The sequence below is a fragment of the Diorhabda carinulata genome, chromosome X (genome assembly GCF_026250575.1).
Source record: "Diorhabda carinulata isolate Delta chromosome X, icDioCari1.1, whole genome shotgun sequence".
Lineage (NCBI taxonomy): Eukaryota > Metazoa > Arthropoda > Insecta > Coleoptera > Chrysomelidae > Diorhabda > Diorhabda carinulata.
This window is the reverse complement of record NC_079472.1, coordinates 55,398,534-55,415,327: the sequence shown is the minus strand read 5'-3', so window position 1 is coordinate 55,415,327 and position 16,794 is coordinate 55,398,534. Positions and strand designations below refer to the sequence as shown.

At 33.2% G+C, this 16,794-nt stretch overlaps 1 protein-coding gene across 26 annotated transcripts in view; it reads right to left on the bottom strand.

Moving 5' to 3' along the window:
- Positions 1–16,794, bottom strand: part of LOC130902297 (coiled-coil domain-containing protein CG32809) — a 373,790-nt gene that overhangs the window by 323,189 nt on the left and 33,807 nt on the right. For 3 of the 26 annotated variants that reach the window (XM_057814294.1, XM_057814316.1, XM_057814301.1), the window contains exon 2: positions 1,330–1,671. The exons of 21 other annotated variants lie outside the window; for them this stretch is intronic. In XM_057814294.1, coding sequence (XP_057670277.1) covers positions 1,330–1,408 — 79 coding nt within the window. In that variant the 5' untranslated portion in view covers positions 1,409–1,671. Of the gene's footprint in view, positions 1–1,329; positions 1,672–16,794 lie in introns of those variants that run through there. 2 more of the 26 variants (XM_057814310.1, XM_057814317.1) reach the window with 1 other exon arrangement.

The window sequence follows — 16,794 nt, the reverse complement described above, 5'->3', positions numbered from 1 at the left end:
CGATTTTGGAATAGGAATATTAAAAGAATATCACTCTTAATGATGTTGACTGTCACCAAAAATCAGCGGTACAAATCCAAAAGTAACGTTAAGATATTTTTTAGACGACGTCATCTGAAAGATTCCTGGAAGTACAATCAACATTACTTTTTGCAAATAATTAATAAATTAATATTGACATTGCAAATATCATTAAGTACATTATATTGTTCAATTAATAAAATGTTTAAAATTCTCTATTATTTATTTGCTTTCCTCAGGAAAGAGGACGAAACAATAAGGAAATTCAAAATAGAAGAAGCGAGTAGAAAAGACAATATAGAAAGGGAAATGTATAATATTTAAGACAAACAAGAGATGAATGGATATAAAGTTATTGAAGCACTTAATTAGAAGAAAATTAGAACAGGACGAAGAGTTACATATTACATTCATCGATTCGAAAGCTGCATTCAACTCAATAGAAAAAAAATGGTATGAGATAATATGAGGAAAATAGGAATCCCTAGAACATGAATTGAGATAACAAAAGGAATACATGAAAACGTAAGAGAAAAAGTTCAAATAGACTGAAGAAGATCGACGGAGTTTTGGATGGAGATGGAGATAAGTTTCTCGATTTATACTTTTCGTGGATAGGACGATAAAACAGAAAAACTATGAACTGGAGATAACAATTAGTTAGAGAAACCTAGAACCGGTAAAAATAGACGGATTGGTACGTTTTCAGACGATATATTAATCGTTTCACATATATTAGAAAAAGAAGAAAGAGTAAAAATATGGATAAAGAAAATAGAAGACCTAAGAATGGAAGTAAATCACAAGAAATAGAACATGGAGAAGATTTAATAATGAAAGGACAACTAACAGATAGAGTGACTACTTCTGAATAGCTGGGAATCAGAGAAGACGGGAAAATATATTGTTTAGTAGATTGATTGTGAGGCATTTTAATACAAAAAACTATCACCCATATAAAGTATATCCTACTCAATATCTTACTCAATTATCATCAACAGTCCTCATTTCAGATCCTTACATTAGTTAGACTTTTTCTTATTTGAATAAATAATTGAGATTTAGATTTTGGCCGATTCTCTTCTCACAAGAGGCTCATCACTTTTTATGACTGAGTATAAATGAAAAATTGGAGTTCCTTAACACATTTTTGTACTTGTACTGATATAGTTTATAAATCATTCTCTAAACATATTTTCTGTTGGTACTAGTCACAGTATGTTGATTTGGTAATGCATTTGTTGAAAAAAGAAAAAAGTAACAGAGCAATAATACCAACTAAAAATAAATAGTAAAAGTATTAATCACCTGAACATATACTGGTCGAAGATATGTCTTCATCATCATCCAAATTTTTTCTGCAACAGCGACTGCATCTTGAGCACATTTTAATTCAAATTATCACAACACCACCGATGTACACAATTCTGTGAATGATCAATTCCATTCTCCGTAAATATTGCTATTTCATGAAAAGGTAAGTAGTTCGTGTCAGGAGCACATAACTTATCGTTATAAATTTTCAATTTTTTATAAATTTTGTCCTTTATATATGTCGGCTGTTGACATTATATTCTCCAAAGCATAAGCAAATGTTTAGCTTAATCATATCAATCACTATTGTTAAGTACATTAGTAAACGTTCAAAATCTATTTGTATAAAACCATTGAGTAAAATAGTTTTAACCAATTAAAGAGCGAGTACATTTTAAGGATTAAATTGTATATAAAAAAGTTTTATCATAAAAAATAATTATTAATAAAAATTAAGACGGTAACATTTTTGAATCAATTTCCTACGTACTGCACTTCACTATCAAATAACTGATCCGAACGATTTAAAGCATTTGTGGAAAGCTTCTAACGAAACTGCTCACTCCATACACTGGGTAGTGGCCTTCTCAATACTAATAACGATGTCAAAATAAAAGATTTCCAATTTCTGAAAGGACCAGAAGACACATAGAATTAAATCGGGTGAAGGAAATCAACGTGGATACCTTTATTGGCCAGAAACTCCCGTCTTCTTGCTGTCTTAATGAAGAAAAAAATAGTTGATCTTCTTTCTTATACGCAAGTATTTCGATGTCATATAATAAATCACGCAAAATTAACGCTTCACTTACGCGCTAGATTTCTACCAATGGAGACTGCTGTGACAAGCGACAAGCTCGCTTTGCACATTTCCATATTATAATTTAGCTTATATCAAAGCTAATTATGAAACAAATTAGGAAAATAATAAAAAGAGGAAATCTAGAGATGCAGAAATATGAACAAAGACGTACACCTGTGCTTTATCGATTTCTTCAAGGCTTTAGATAACGTCAAACACGAAAAACTCATTGAGGTTCTTAGAATCACTGGCAGTAGCGGAAAATATATCTGCAAACTGCAAAACTAGAAGCAGGTAATTCGCTCAGCAGAGAAATTGCTGTCAATGGAGTGCGACAAGGTTGCATTCTTCAATTCAACATTTATTCCGAAGAAATATTTAGAAAAGCACTAACAAAATTATCAGATGATATCAAAATCAATGGAGAAGATATCCACAACATTATATATGCCGACGTCACAGTAATTATAGCAAATAACAATGGAGAGCTACAAAATATTATGCAAAAAATATACATAGTAAGTAAAGAATCTTATAATATAATATAATCAGAAACAACACATGATTATTGGTAAAAATCAACATCCTCCAGTACGTCTAACAATAAACGATCAAAACAACATCTCGGAACCACAGTAAACGCGAAATGGAACCAGGAATCGGAAATGCGATCACGGATAGGAAAAGCTGCAAAGATATTTCTGTGGTCGACCAAATGAGATGACGACTCCAGATATCCACAAAGCGGTACTAGATGATCGTCGACTGAAAGTGCGGGAGCTAGCAGATATAATAGGCATTTCAAAAAGTGCGGTACATTGCATAATAACTATAATTTGAATATAAGATAGCTGGGCGCTAGATGGGTGTCAAGTTTGATCACAATGAAACCAAAACGTGGTTCCTTCACTTCACACCGGAAGCAAAAGAACAATCAAAACAATGGACTGAAGAGGGAGAAATGGCTCCAAAGAAGGCACAAAGCGTATTGTCGGTTTCTCAGGTTGCGCGTGGGATAATTTGAATGCTGACTAGTTTCGACGTCATTACGTCTCATCAGAGCAGTTTAACAATCCTCGTTCGGGCTTGAGACTCGAACTGAAGACAATGTCATAGAGCGTCGGTATTTAGTACATATAGTTAAACATTCCCCAGCGAACGCAAAGTGGCGCCTTCCTCACTTCCAAATGCGTACCACTGGTCAGGTAGAAATATAGCGTAGTCGTAGATAATATAAATTCTGATAGTAAATGATGTGTTAAATGTATCAAATTAAAAGATTTCTATTATTCACCTCTGAAATAATTTCGAAAATGTATTACGGCGTTTTTCAAAGGAGAAAACAACTACTTTCCTGGCTAATGCCTCGACGAATATTGAGTTACAACTCTTCTGAAGAGCGTGATGTCAATCGACCCTTTTGTCGATATTAACTTCACCAATGGCTTACAATTGAAGAGGTTGTTGAACTACAGACTAGTTTCGACGTAATTACTTCTTATTTATTTAATTCAATATTCGTCGAGGCATTAGCCAGGAGTAGTTGTTCTCCTTTGAAGAACTGCAGTGTACATGGAAAGGGAATTATTATATATTGTAATACTGGGACATTCAAGATATCTTGTTGTGAAGGCTATGTTTATTCAATTATTATTATTTAATTGTCATGGAAAGAAAAACGGAAGTGGAATTCTTATGGATATAGTTTTGTTTGTAGAATGACCCTGATAGGAAACATGCTCCTCTGCAGGGATGGGAAATTTTCGAAATTATTTCAGAGGTGAATGGTAGAAATCCTTTATTTTGATACATATACCTATTGTATATTTAAAAAGCACTTTTCTATGTTATCATACATCTGTTCACTAGAAGTAACGACTAAACTAATAAAAATATAATCAATATGATTAAATTTTTGGAAATAAGATACCAAATGGTCGTCGAGCATTAAAAGAGAGAAAGAGTTAGATAGCTTTCAATCACGCAATCAAATAGGGTGCAATGCCTTTGGAATAGTTATTCAGAGGATCATCAATGAGAATAAACTGATATAAAATTGAACTTCCATTGGTAGCGCACCGTTACGGGTGATTGAACTTATATTCAATTCAATTTATTTACGTTAATTTTTCCCATTCAGTGCACTTAAAGAAGAGAGAGGACAGTAGGGGGGTGTATATATTTCAATTGGTTATCACAGAAAAACATCGGTTTCAATGAAAGGTTTTCCTATATATTATAATTTTGAATTATAAAATAATTATTTTCAATAAGGAGTTATTATGAAATGCTTGAATCATTGAGCCTACTACTCTAAGAATGTTTGGAATTTTAACTCTTAATCTATTTGTTTGATGCAGTAAACACATTCACAGAAGAGAGAATTTAATACACTCTAATACACTTGTCACATAACTACTCCCTACCTCATTTTCCGGAAAATTTACATCAAAGATGTATATAAGTAAAATCAGGATTTTTCTGCTAATGGATTCAACTTTTTATTTTCTTTCATACACACACTATCATTCGATTCAAAACACATTGCAGAATATATAACATCCATAATACGCCAGGAAGAAATGACATTTTCCAATCCATTTGTCAATTGAATAATTTGATTTTTATAATGGGTTTTTGTTGTTCTTGGTAATGTCATTTATATACTAAGAGAAGAAAATTGATTTTTTCTTACCGTAGATAGTTTGATACCCAAGCGATGCAAAATTAACTAATACCCTAGGAAGCAACACATTTTTATTGAGTTTTGTATATAGTTTTTTCTACCACTCCTACTATAATGAGAAATTTGTGACATTTATGCCGCCGCAAAGTGGATAATTATAGTGTTGACATCTGCAAGTCAAATGAGGTTATGCTTGGTATCATCAATGGCACATTACCGCTTTTGGTTATTTTTACTTTATAATATAGATAATATCATGTCTGATATATTCCCGGTTGTAATGAATTCGTAAAATACAACATAAACAAAATGAGCTCAAGCAAACCAGAAGGACTTGGCTGAAGAGATAAAATTGAATTATCTTCTTAAGAGTGATACAAACACTATGAGGTTTCTAAGACATAGTTAAAAGAGCGCCGAATCATCATAGTTTCTGGATATGTGATCTTTGTAATTTCTACGCAGCAAGCGAAAAAACATTATAAAGTGACATTCTAGATTACTATAATTATGGAGGTAAATCAATTAAAAATTGCTATGTTTTTGATAAAGCGAAAACTTATATCCGTCAATGTTTTCGAAAGGCTATATTGCCAATGCAATAAATTCCTATTTACTATTTGTTTGGCAAATATAAATTTAGTGTTTCTATATGTTGATGCATAAGCTCCTTTTTATTCAAATCTCTACTACCTACTCACTCTTTCTTCAATAATTCCATCTTTGCTCTCGTTTCCTTCCTCATTTTAGTTTTTCCGCAGTTCTACAGCTGCCAGGCTGTAGCTCAATCACACAAAGGACTTTACTGAGACCAATACGCCATCCGAAGAAGTAAGGTTACAGAGGAAAGAAAGTGAAGAAAAGCCCTCCTCGCTACCTAATGGCACCACGTGGTTCTCTCAAAATCTAATATTTTTTGCCGTATTTTTTACCCTATTCATTGACAACAGCACGAATTCTAGACAGCTCAAAATATCGCATTCTAGATTACTATAATTATGGAGGTAAACTAATTAAAAATTGCTATGTTTTTGAAAAAGCGAAAACATATATCCGTCAATGTTTTCGAACGACTATATTGCCAATGCTGGTGGTGATTTGGTCATACTCAAGCGGGGGCTAGAATTTTGGAAAGTCAAATCATCATTGGTCAGCATTCCACTTCAATTTCAAGTATTTCGAACAGTCAACACAGCTTACTTTATTGAAAAATAACTTCGTAAAGAGGAAACCACGTTATCCTCAATGAATAATCTTCAATATGAAATAAATCGGTATTTCAACAGAAGAAGGTATTTCGGGTGGAATGAGTTTCAACAAAAAGGCTTCTATATATTAATTTTTCAAAAAAAAATTTAAAAATCGTAAGAATATTACTAAGAGAAAATTTTATCGCCAGGTAGTCAAAAAATTGTATTATTTCAAAATACAATTTTCCTCTCCCGATTTAAAGGTCTAAAATTACGCATTCTAGTATATTAGTTCGAAGTGTAGGGTGTTTCCATGCACTATAAAACTGAAAAACTTTTTCTTACAGTCCTATTTTTTTTACAATGACTCCATCCACCGTGGCAGCTGTGGAACTTGAATTTTTTCGGAGGAAACCATAACTGGAAATTAGCTCCCCCACGTGCCCATCTTTATATCCTATCAGATTTCTACTTATGGACATAAGCATACTGGAAAGAATGCTACAATGGTTGCTGCTTGCGTTAAGTCAATCTTTTGACGTAGGTGTATAGAATAGGGTCTAAAATGTAGCCTTTTGTATCATAAATCTATTGTTTTTTTTTTGTCTACCTTCAAGAACTACTTGGAAACAGTGAATTCCTGGCCGCCTGTACATCCCGATTTGATGCCATTAGTGTTTCTTTCGATGCCACATTGAAAACATTTTTCATTATCTAATAATTTATAACATATAGCATGTACGAGAAAGAAGTAGTGCAACAATGCTAACTGTGAAATGATTTAGAAGAAGCTGGTGGATAGTAAACTATTTCTCGATGACATCGAAGCCAGATGACATAACAAAGATTGGTTGCATCTTTTGGTGCATAAATGAATCATTCACCCTTTCTTTTTAATGATAATTGGTGTTGAAGTTTAGTCATAAACTGATTATATTATAAAATATTTTCCTGTGTCAATCATTAAAGTATTTTTTAGTTAATTAAAAAACATTTCCAAGCATCTGCCAGAAGGCACTTATATTCTATTACTAACAACTGAAGTGCCTCTAAGCCGCCGGAAACAAACCTCTTGCACTTCTGCACAAATACAGAAAACAAAGCGAAGAGTAAGAGCAGACTAATTCTTACTCGAATCAACGAACGTAATAATTGTTTAAATTACAGCGCCGTATGAAAAGTTAATTTGACTTTCATTTTGTAGTGAACTTTAATATCATTGCTGAGCAATTTTTCATACACCTAATTTCAAAATAGCTTCAAACTATTATTATATAACTCAAATGATTCAACCATTTAATTTGAACATACGTAGCGGTGATAAAAACTTGGATGATAGTACTCATCTTAAAAAAAAATTTATTAGTAGTGGATTCCATTTTTCAATATATGAAACAACATGCTCTGCATTGACCTAGTGCGAAAAGGATGAAGTTCATATGGTAGAAGATGAAAATGTTACCAAGTGTTTAATTCTTTACAAATTTTATTACGGAATATATGTTTGGTGACAGTTGAATCGATTCTCGTGCACGTCTAGCCATCGTAGCTTGTTATTGATAAATGAGGACTTGTGATTATATATCATCATTGCATACAAAACCTCGCTCTCCACGGCAGCGTCTTACTTCTCAGCCGTCATGTGCACCACAATTTAATCGTCGACAGTACGAAAAGAGACCAAAAGCTTGCGGCGATATAGTACGCGGTAAATAAAACATCTACCTTCCTATCCAAAAGATCAAGGTGAAGAATTTGAAGCGCAGTAGTCTCTAGAAGTTAGTTGTGTGTTAGTTATGTTATGTTAAGCCGGCATATTGACTCGATGGTACTCCTCGGTCTTCTTCGTGTTCCTTCGCTTTCGTCTATAATATTGTGTCAATTTTTGACACCTTCGTTTGAAGTATTTTGTCAATAGTTGAAGCAAAAACGTTCGAATGGTATTATACTTCGTAACTTTTGGACTAGTTAGGAGGTGAATATATGCAAATACCTCATCCGTGGCCTTCGAAATGATGAGAAGTGTAACATGACATTCGACTTGTTACGTTTTTCTTCAAATATTTTATAAATTCCTTTGTCCACGTATTTTGGCCCAGTAGTCACTACTATTTTAATTTTAACAATCGAGTTTTTGAAAAAATTGAATTGTTGTTGACCTCCCATTCCATTCCAGAAATTCAATAGAAACTCAGCATGTTTTCTAAATCGTCATCCATCTGTCTACATTCTATAAAAAAGTGAAATTTTTGGTGATATTTTTCTCTATATTCGTTAGTGGACTTTACTGAGACCGAATACCACTTCCTGAGGAAAAATTGCCATTCGGAAAAGTAAGGTTACAGAGCAAAGAAAGTGAAGTCCTATTTTTCGGTTTTTTGTTCAAATCTCGGAAAAGCCTTCCACGCTACCTAATGACGCCACGTAGTACACCCAAAATCTAATATTTTTGCCGCATTTTTTACCCTAGACATTGACAACTGCATTATCAAATCGAATTAGTTGATGAACATCGTATTTGACGGAGACTTTTTAGTCCATAAAAAATTGACAGGATAACGACAATCTACGAGGGACACATTCACTTTATCCTGAAGAAGTCACACGGACTTCTGTTTAAAACTAATTCTAATAGCAAATGCGGAGTCGATTCTGCCTGCCTTGTAGCATCCATTTCACTGAAGACATCGTGTTAAACGTCAAACATGAAATCGACTCCTCATTATACGTAACTAACGTGAAGCTTGAGGTTGTTGAGATTAGGAATCAGGGCATTTCAATCGCAAACACGATTCCGGAAATGTTCTAAGCAGCAGCTGTTGGTATTGTGGGTCTGTTTAAAACCCCTTCTCATCAAATTCAAACACGAAACTAGCAGAATAGCAAAAGCAGAGTCGATTCTGCGTGTCTTGTAGCATCCATTTCACTGAAGACACCGTGTTTAACGTTAAACATGAAATCGACTCATCATTATACGTAAGGTGAAGCATGTTGTTAATGGGATTAGGAATCAGGACATTCTGGTCCTTAAGTACGGTTAAGGAAATATCCGAATCAGCAGCTGTTGGTTTTGTTGGTAAAGTCATAATCCACTAGTTCTTTTGATGGCCAAAGCTAACAAGTATAGGCGTGGAAAAATGAAGAATCCTTTCTTCTCGCCCGAGAGCCTTAACAACAAGATTTATTTCACAAATATGCTATTTATTCATAGAGGAATCAGTCTTTTTTAGACCCTCCACCACTACGTGAGTACAAAAAAAAAGGTGGAGCCTGCATCTTAACGTGGTATGAGGCTCCAACGAGAGAGGTCTCTCTCTATACCTAAAGTTACAACTCATTCTTCAAGTCGGTGAGGGTCATCAACAAAATATTTTGATAAAGACCGCAAAATTATAGAAAAAACGAATTTTAAATTAGAAGAGACCTAGGATCAAGACGATTTAAAAAAACACTGTCTATATTTGACTACAAGAAAGAAAACAATATGTAGATTGAATTACATTTGTCAAAGTGAAATTGTATCATCTTGAAAACTGAAAAATGTTGAAATAGAATAGCAAATTAATGAAACAAGAACGTATCTAATCGTATGTAAGAACTATTCTAAAACAAATGGAAAATTTATAGTATGGAGAAAATTTATAATAAATTACTGTTTGTTCAGCATCTCGAGAGAAAATAGACAATATTACTGAATCTATGTTTCTGAGGTGAAAAGCACACGAATTCTGGGCAAGAGCTCCGATACGAATAACTAAATCCTATTATAATATTTAATAGTGAGTCCGTCCTCGCTCGAGGGGTTTGAAATAGTGGAAATATACCGGAAACAAGTATCTCTCCAAATTATACCTGTAAAGCAAATGCCCACTGGTTATTATTGAAACTGTTCTAAATCGCCAATAGAGCGACAAACATAATATTACCAAAAAGGAGAAAATTGTAATATACAGGAATATTGTGAACTTGTCAAATTAGTGCAATGAAACAATTTAATCTAGTGGATATTGTAGAATTCAAGAAATCAAAATTATTATGGAAAATTTCCATTAATGCAAATCATGGTTGCGTCTTTTTCTAATTAGGACCTTTTCCTATTTAGTTCCACATATTTAGCGTCTTCCTGATCCCTTTTTGAGAAGCCAGGATCCAGCTCTGATACCATCTTTTTGTTAATCTGCTTAGTGGTCTCCGTGTGTTTGAATTCCCAGCTCTAATTTCCATACTTCTCAATCTATCTCTGGGACTCACTTCTTTAGATCTTATTCATTCCATTATCTTTTTTTAGTGATGTTTCGATTCTTTCGTAGATGCTCCTCTTAGTTTGTGTACTCATATTGATATTCCATATCGATTCTCTAAAATATTCGCTAGCCCTTAATGCTTTTAACGCTTGAATTTAATTGAATTGAACCCCTCTCACCACATATTGCTACTTCAATGTAATTGTTTCTCGCATTATGTTGTTTTCTGTAGATAGTTTACATCAAATCGGATATTTGGTAACTACAATTGATTAATTCTTAGTTGAAATGCACATATTATATTCATCTGCCGTTGTATTCATCCACTATGGAAGGCGCTATAAGTCATCTTCCTTTTCTGCCATTAGTTCTTCACCATTCACATAACATAACATTTTTAATATTCAATCCCTAATTATATTAGGTACCTGTATTGATCTTTTTGACGCTTTATACAATCATATTCACAAAAAGATTGAATAATATTGAGTTAAGGATATCTCCATGTCTTAACCCACTTATAATCTGTACACCTTTGCATAATTCCGTTCTGGTTTGAACCCTTGTTATATTTCTGATGCTCAGGGCTTCAATAATATTTTGATATTTATGATCTTTATCGTTGTTATCCAGAATCTTCGATACATCCCTTAGCCAAACGCTTTTGTGAGGTAAACAACACATAAAAACATTAGCGTGTAGAACTCTTATTAACTTTTCTATTTATTATGAATATTGAGTTCACCGTCGATCTGTTCTGACTGAACTCCTGTTGTTTGACATTTGAATCTTATCTTCAAGTCCCATCGCTTTGATTGTTTAACAGAAAAATTCTATTATATCGCTTTATATAGTGGATTAAAAGTAAGGAAATGTTATAATAACATGAAACAAACAATTTTTTCTCATAAATCATCTATTCAATTAAATTTATACTAGAGGAAAAACCGGACATTTATCAATCAAAAAACGCCTTTAAGGAGTGTGTTGGAATCATATTAAAGCTGGGCAGTAAAAATTTTCGCGTAGGTTTAGCGTCAATTAACATTTATGTACGCAATATATTTTCAAAATGTAACGCCTTCACATTTATGTATATTTGTAATGATATTTTCAAAACGGGATGATGATAAAAAATTAATACAATTTCGCATAGAGTTTCAAGTTAATTTCTTCTAGTAGTCTTCAATATTTGATGGAAATTATATTATAAATAAGAACAAACAATGATAACCGTTTATACTATTCAACAAACTTGAAAAGCCTATGTGAACAAAAAATAGGAAATCATAGTTATAAATGCTGTACTAACAGTAAGCTTCCCAATCAGCTACTAGGTGCTAGGCTGAATTCGACAACAGTGCCGTATGTAGTGGTTTCACCACTCTTAAGCACGCTCATTCGCGATTCACTACGTCGCTCAGTGTTCGCTTGACAAACATCAGAGTGTTCCTACTAACTGCTAGATTCGAGCGCTAATCTGGCTTCTCCACGCAAGGTTAGATTAGACTATGTTAGGTTTTGCTGAAGACTAGACACAGAAGTTCACAATAAAAAAACGTAGTGGAAAACCGCCGGTTTCGGATGCGAATGTCCAGGTAGCTGCTCGATACTCGGAAATTCACTGTCCATGAACTTGTTAAACGCATTCCTAAAGCTTTATATGGTACAATTGGAAGAACATTAAGATAAACTTGGTGTTATCGCAAATAGAATGCTCGTTGAGTTCCCAAGATGTTAACTGTGCTTGCAAGTGAGGGAGCTGGTCACAAGGAGGAGTTTTTGGAATCTATCGTCACAGGAGAAATGTTTGATTTCACCCCGAAATAAGAAATTCAAACAGACACAGTTGGTAGGAAGAGTTATAACAACTGTGTTTTGAGATCGAAAGGATGTAATTCCATGCAACCTGAGAAGACAATGAACTTAAACAGATATTTTGAAATATTGACCGAACTCCAGCAAACAATCCAGATTTACCGGAAACTTTTGAAGATATTTTGGTGAACTGCCTTATCCTCCGTATAAGCCCTCAGCGATCATCACGTCTTTTAAAATCTAAAGAAAACAATGATATGGAAAACGCTTTAAGAGCGACGATGAAATTCCAGTAAAAATCAGACGCTTCCTCAATGAATCGATGGGAAACTTCCCCAACTTATAAAAACAAAAACTGAAGTTTAATCTCCAAAAGTATTTTGAAACATACAACAATATGATTTTTTTAACAATATTTAACTTAATAACAATGAACAATGTAAGGAATATGGAATATGGAAACCTTACAAATTTATAGAACCCTCGTATATAACATGGCATGAAATAATATGCTCAGTTATAGTAAATATTCGATTATACTTTCGAGTCACGAGAGATGATGTACGTTCCTCATTTTCTAAAAAATCGTTTTAGGGTGCTCCTCTGTAAGTCTAGAATACGCTTCCAGATAATCACCTAAAGGATGGCCTGTTATGTTAGTAATTACATTATAGGTTTTTCCCCAAAGGTACCAAGATAATTAGCAGAAATGTTTGAAGGATTTTTTTGTTTGTATCTATTCCAATACTTTCAGATGCTGCACGTGTCTATTCCTTAAATTCATTAGCAGCTAGAGGATAATTGTTTCCTGTTAATCAATATTAGAGGTTGAAAAGATACTTATAATATTTATAATATTTGGCAATTTTTGCTCAATATTGTTTCTAAAAGATATACCTTACTGACGGACATTTTATTTAGTATCAACCATTTAGATTCAGTAGTGTATTTTTGACTGTAATTATCACACAAACTCTTTTATGAAATATAAAACTTTATTTCCTCACAACGCCAATTACATTGGAGAAATTTCATATTTTTTTCGTAAATTCTTATCGATATTTGAAAAAATATTAGTAATTGCATCCCCATTAAAAGCAACTAAACTTGTGTTTGTTTTCATGACCTGCCAGTTGGTTTGTTTGGTTCAACATTTGACATTGTGGTTTAAGCATTTCCGATAGTCGGATTGAGCTGATTTTCCTAATTTAATTATCATTGCTTTCTCATAAATAATGGGGTTGGAAAATTTGGAAAAAGTAAATTCTTTTTTAACGAAAATAAATACAACTTAATTTTAAAAGACTTACAAAGTTTAGAAGTCTGAGAGAGTGACCGGCCTGTTTGACAAAATGTTGCTTGCTAAAGTACTATTTTGACGACACAGTTGATAATAATGGAGCAAGTATTTTTTCGTGATTCTTCAGACAACTGTCCCCAAATAGATTCCCTCGCAATAGATACTTATTTTGCCACAAATGACGATTTTATGACAGTTAAAATTCGCGGGATAAACCAGAAGAATAGACAGATCGATATGATGGAGCAAAAAAAAGAAAATTTCATGTACTAGCAAAAGGTGTCCACCAATTCACATAGAAAATGTAGTTTTATAAAAGTTTTTATAAAAAAAGAAATTTTCGTTCCACATTTACTGTTGACTTCGATTGGTCACTCTTCATCATTTCTTTCAATAATGATCAATTTTATTAGATATTACGATTAACGTTGTTTTTCAATTACTTCAATTATAGGTTTTATATTCGTTTCGTTCTTTATTGATAGTTTCTGTTTACACCTGTGACTCTGCGTAAGTACTTGATTTTTGCCGCTTGAAAATTTCTTTTAAGTGATTATGTGAGCACCTAGCTTCCACTTTTTATAAGGACTGGTCGAAATATTTATCAATACACTTTTTTTTGAATGTTTTCTGATTTCTTTTTTCCCAGAAAATGTCTATGCACCGTGCTGATTCTATTCACTGATATGAATATGTCAAATCTAAAATTCCCATCATGAAGTTTGATATTTTTGATAGTAAACGAACGAGTTGCCATACAAGAACTATTTGAATTGTTTGGCGAGGAAGCACCGTCTCGAGCTACCGCTTTCGCTGGTTTTCTTAATTCAATCGTGGTCGCACTTCACTACAGGATGTGTTTCGTGAAGATCATCCAAAATCGGCTGTTATGTCATAAAACATCGATGCTTTGCATAAACTGATATAGCAAAATCATTATGTGACATACCATGAGATTGAGGCATCCTTGGAGATTAGTTGTTTTTGCATACATTCAATATTGCATAAACATTTTAGATACCGCATAATTTGACAAGTTCCCCAAAAAAGCTGAAAAAATTCAATCACGCTACTTCAAAAGACGACTATAAATCGTAATCTGCGACGAATCATGGATCTATGCATATGAAACTTAGCAACAATCGACTGTATAGTTCTTTCAAGAAGAGCCAAATCCAACAAAATTTGTTCACACACCAGTATTTTTTGCACAAATCAGGAGAACCAATTGCAACAGACAAACCATTCTCCACCACGACAATGTGAGCTCCTATACAATTCAAACAAAAATGTTTTTGTAGTCAAAACATCGAATTGATAGGTTATCCGCATCATTGTTTAGCATCCAATTCATGTTTCTATACATAAAGAAGCGTTTGATGCGTTCAAATCACATGTTTAAGAGGTACCTCAATCAGAGTGGAAAAAATGGTTCAAACGCATGCAAAAGTGTATTGATCTTAATGAAGAATATTTTTAATTAAACCATATCCAATTAAAAAAGTTTTCTTTTATTTGTTTATCTCAAAACTTGAGCTGCAGCCCTCGTATCGCCATATCCACGCCTAAATATTTGAAACTTTTCACTTGTTCTACCACCTATTTCGATTTCGAGGTTTTTTTCTTTTTTCCTCACTACCATTATTTTTGTGTTCTCCATATTGATATTCAAGTTAATAAATGATGGTTCAGTTCCTCTTAATTTTTAGTGAATCGATTTCACTTTTTTTAATACTTTATCCATTATCATTATGACTACCGCCGGACTCAACTCCCTTAACTCAACTGTCTTAATTATTCTTTTGTCGTGAAATTCTCGGATTGGTCATTATTTACCCTTACCTGGTTCATCGTGTGTTACATATACAGATTTGATATTGATTCTTATTTTGAAAAATAACATCAAATGTTTGTATGAAACAACAAGGAACTGCACGAGAAAAAATAATGACCAGCCCGAGAATTTCAGGGCAAAAGAAGGATTAAGACATAAAATAAAAATTTTTAGGCTTAATATGTACGATTTACCATGCATTATACTTTCCTAGTAAAATTATTTCTCTATGTTTGCCTTTCATTAGATCTGAATAATCATAAAATGTGACTATGCAATAATCAAAGTGTCAGCTTAACCATTGAAATAAGGTATAAGGTACCCCATAATAAAGTTGGTTTAGAGTGCTAAAGAATTTAGAAACTAATATAATGTACAGATGATTCCATTTAAAAAATCTTTGATTCCTTTTCAGAGGCTTGTATTTTTTGTTATATCGCGAAAACATGATTCTACAACAAATATGAAACCTGTTAAAAGATTATTTGGTTCTTGCTTATCTGTCAAAAAATTGGTAAAATTTGTAGACAAAAGCTTGTGAAAACTTAAAAACAAACTAAATAACTAAATAAAAAAAACTAATGAAATAAAATTTCAATATACAGAAGAAAACTACAATGAGCAATAACATTATAGGTAATAATTAGAATATAAGTCCATATGATAAATATTATTTTTAGAATAGAAGTCTTTTACGGGCATATTTGAGATGCGTCTTAATAAGGGCATTATAAACTGTTAAGGAGGGGGATAAGTTCAGTTCTTTGGAAACTGATCTCAGCCCAAAACAGGGGAAACATAATTTTTGAGATGGGGCGGCAATATGTAACTCCCATTTGAAGGAATTGTCCACAACAAGCCCAAAGAATTTTACAGATTCAACGACGTTAATGGTGGTGTTATTCAATAGAAAAGACTGCAATGTATTTTTATATGATAGAACTTTGGATTTAGTAACGTTAAAACAGAAAAGATTAGAATCGCACCATGATTTGAAGGTGATTAGGTCACTAGATATGACCCATGAAGTGCCGTGAGATCAAGGATGCTCCAAGAGAAACTAGTGTCGTCTGCAAATAGACATATTTTTCCACCGATTTCTAGATAGGCGATATCGTTTATAAACAAAAGAAACAAAATAGGGCCTAGTACTGAGCCTTGGGGCACTCCAAATTGGTTTGCAAGAAGACATTGTTGTTTCAACCCTTAGAAACTGACTTCTGTTGGTAAGGTATGACTTAAGTCATGCGAAAGGTGTGCCCCTAAAACCGTGGCATTGCAGCCTTAGAAAAATCACAAAAAGTTGTGAAGTGATGACTGTTTAAGCTAGAGTACACATTATTAAGGAAGGAGAGTATAGCATCATTTGTGCATTTGTTACTTAAAATCCCAAATTGATGGGTAGTAAGTATTTTATATTTAAACAGAAATGATAGAAACCAATCTTTCTATGATCTTAGATAACGTGGGAAGGGCGATAATTTGATGCTTGATTTTTATCTCCTCATTTATGCAGAGGTATAATTATAGCCGTCTTAAAGCAATTGGGAAAAGTGCAATTTTCAGTTCAGTTTCAATACTTCAC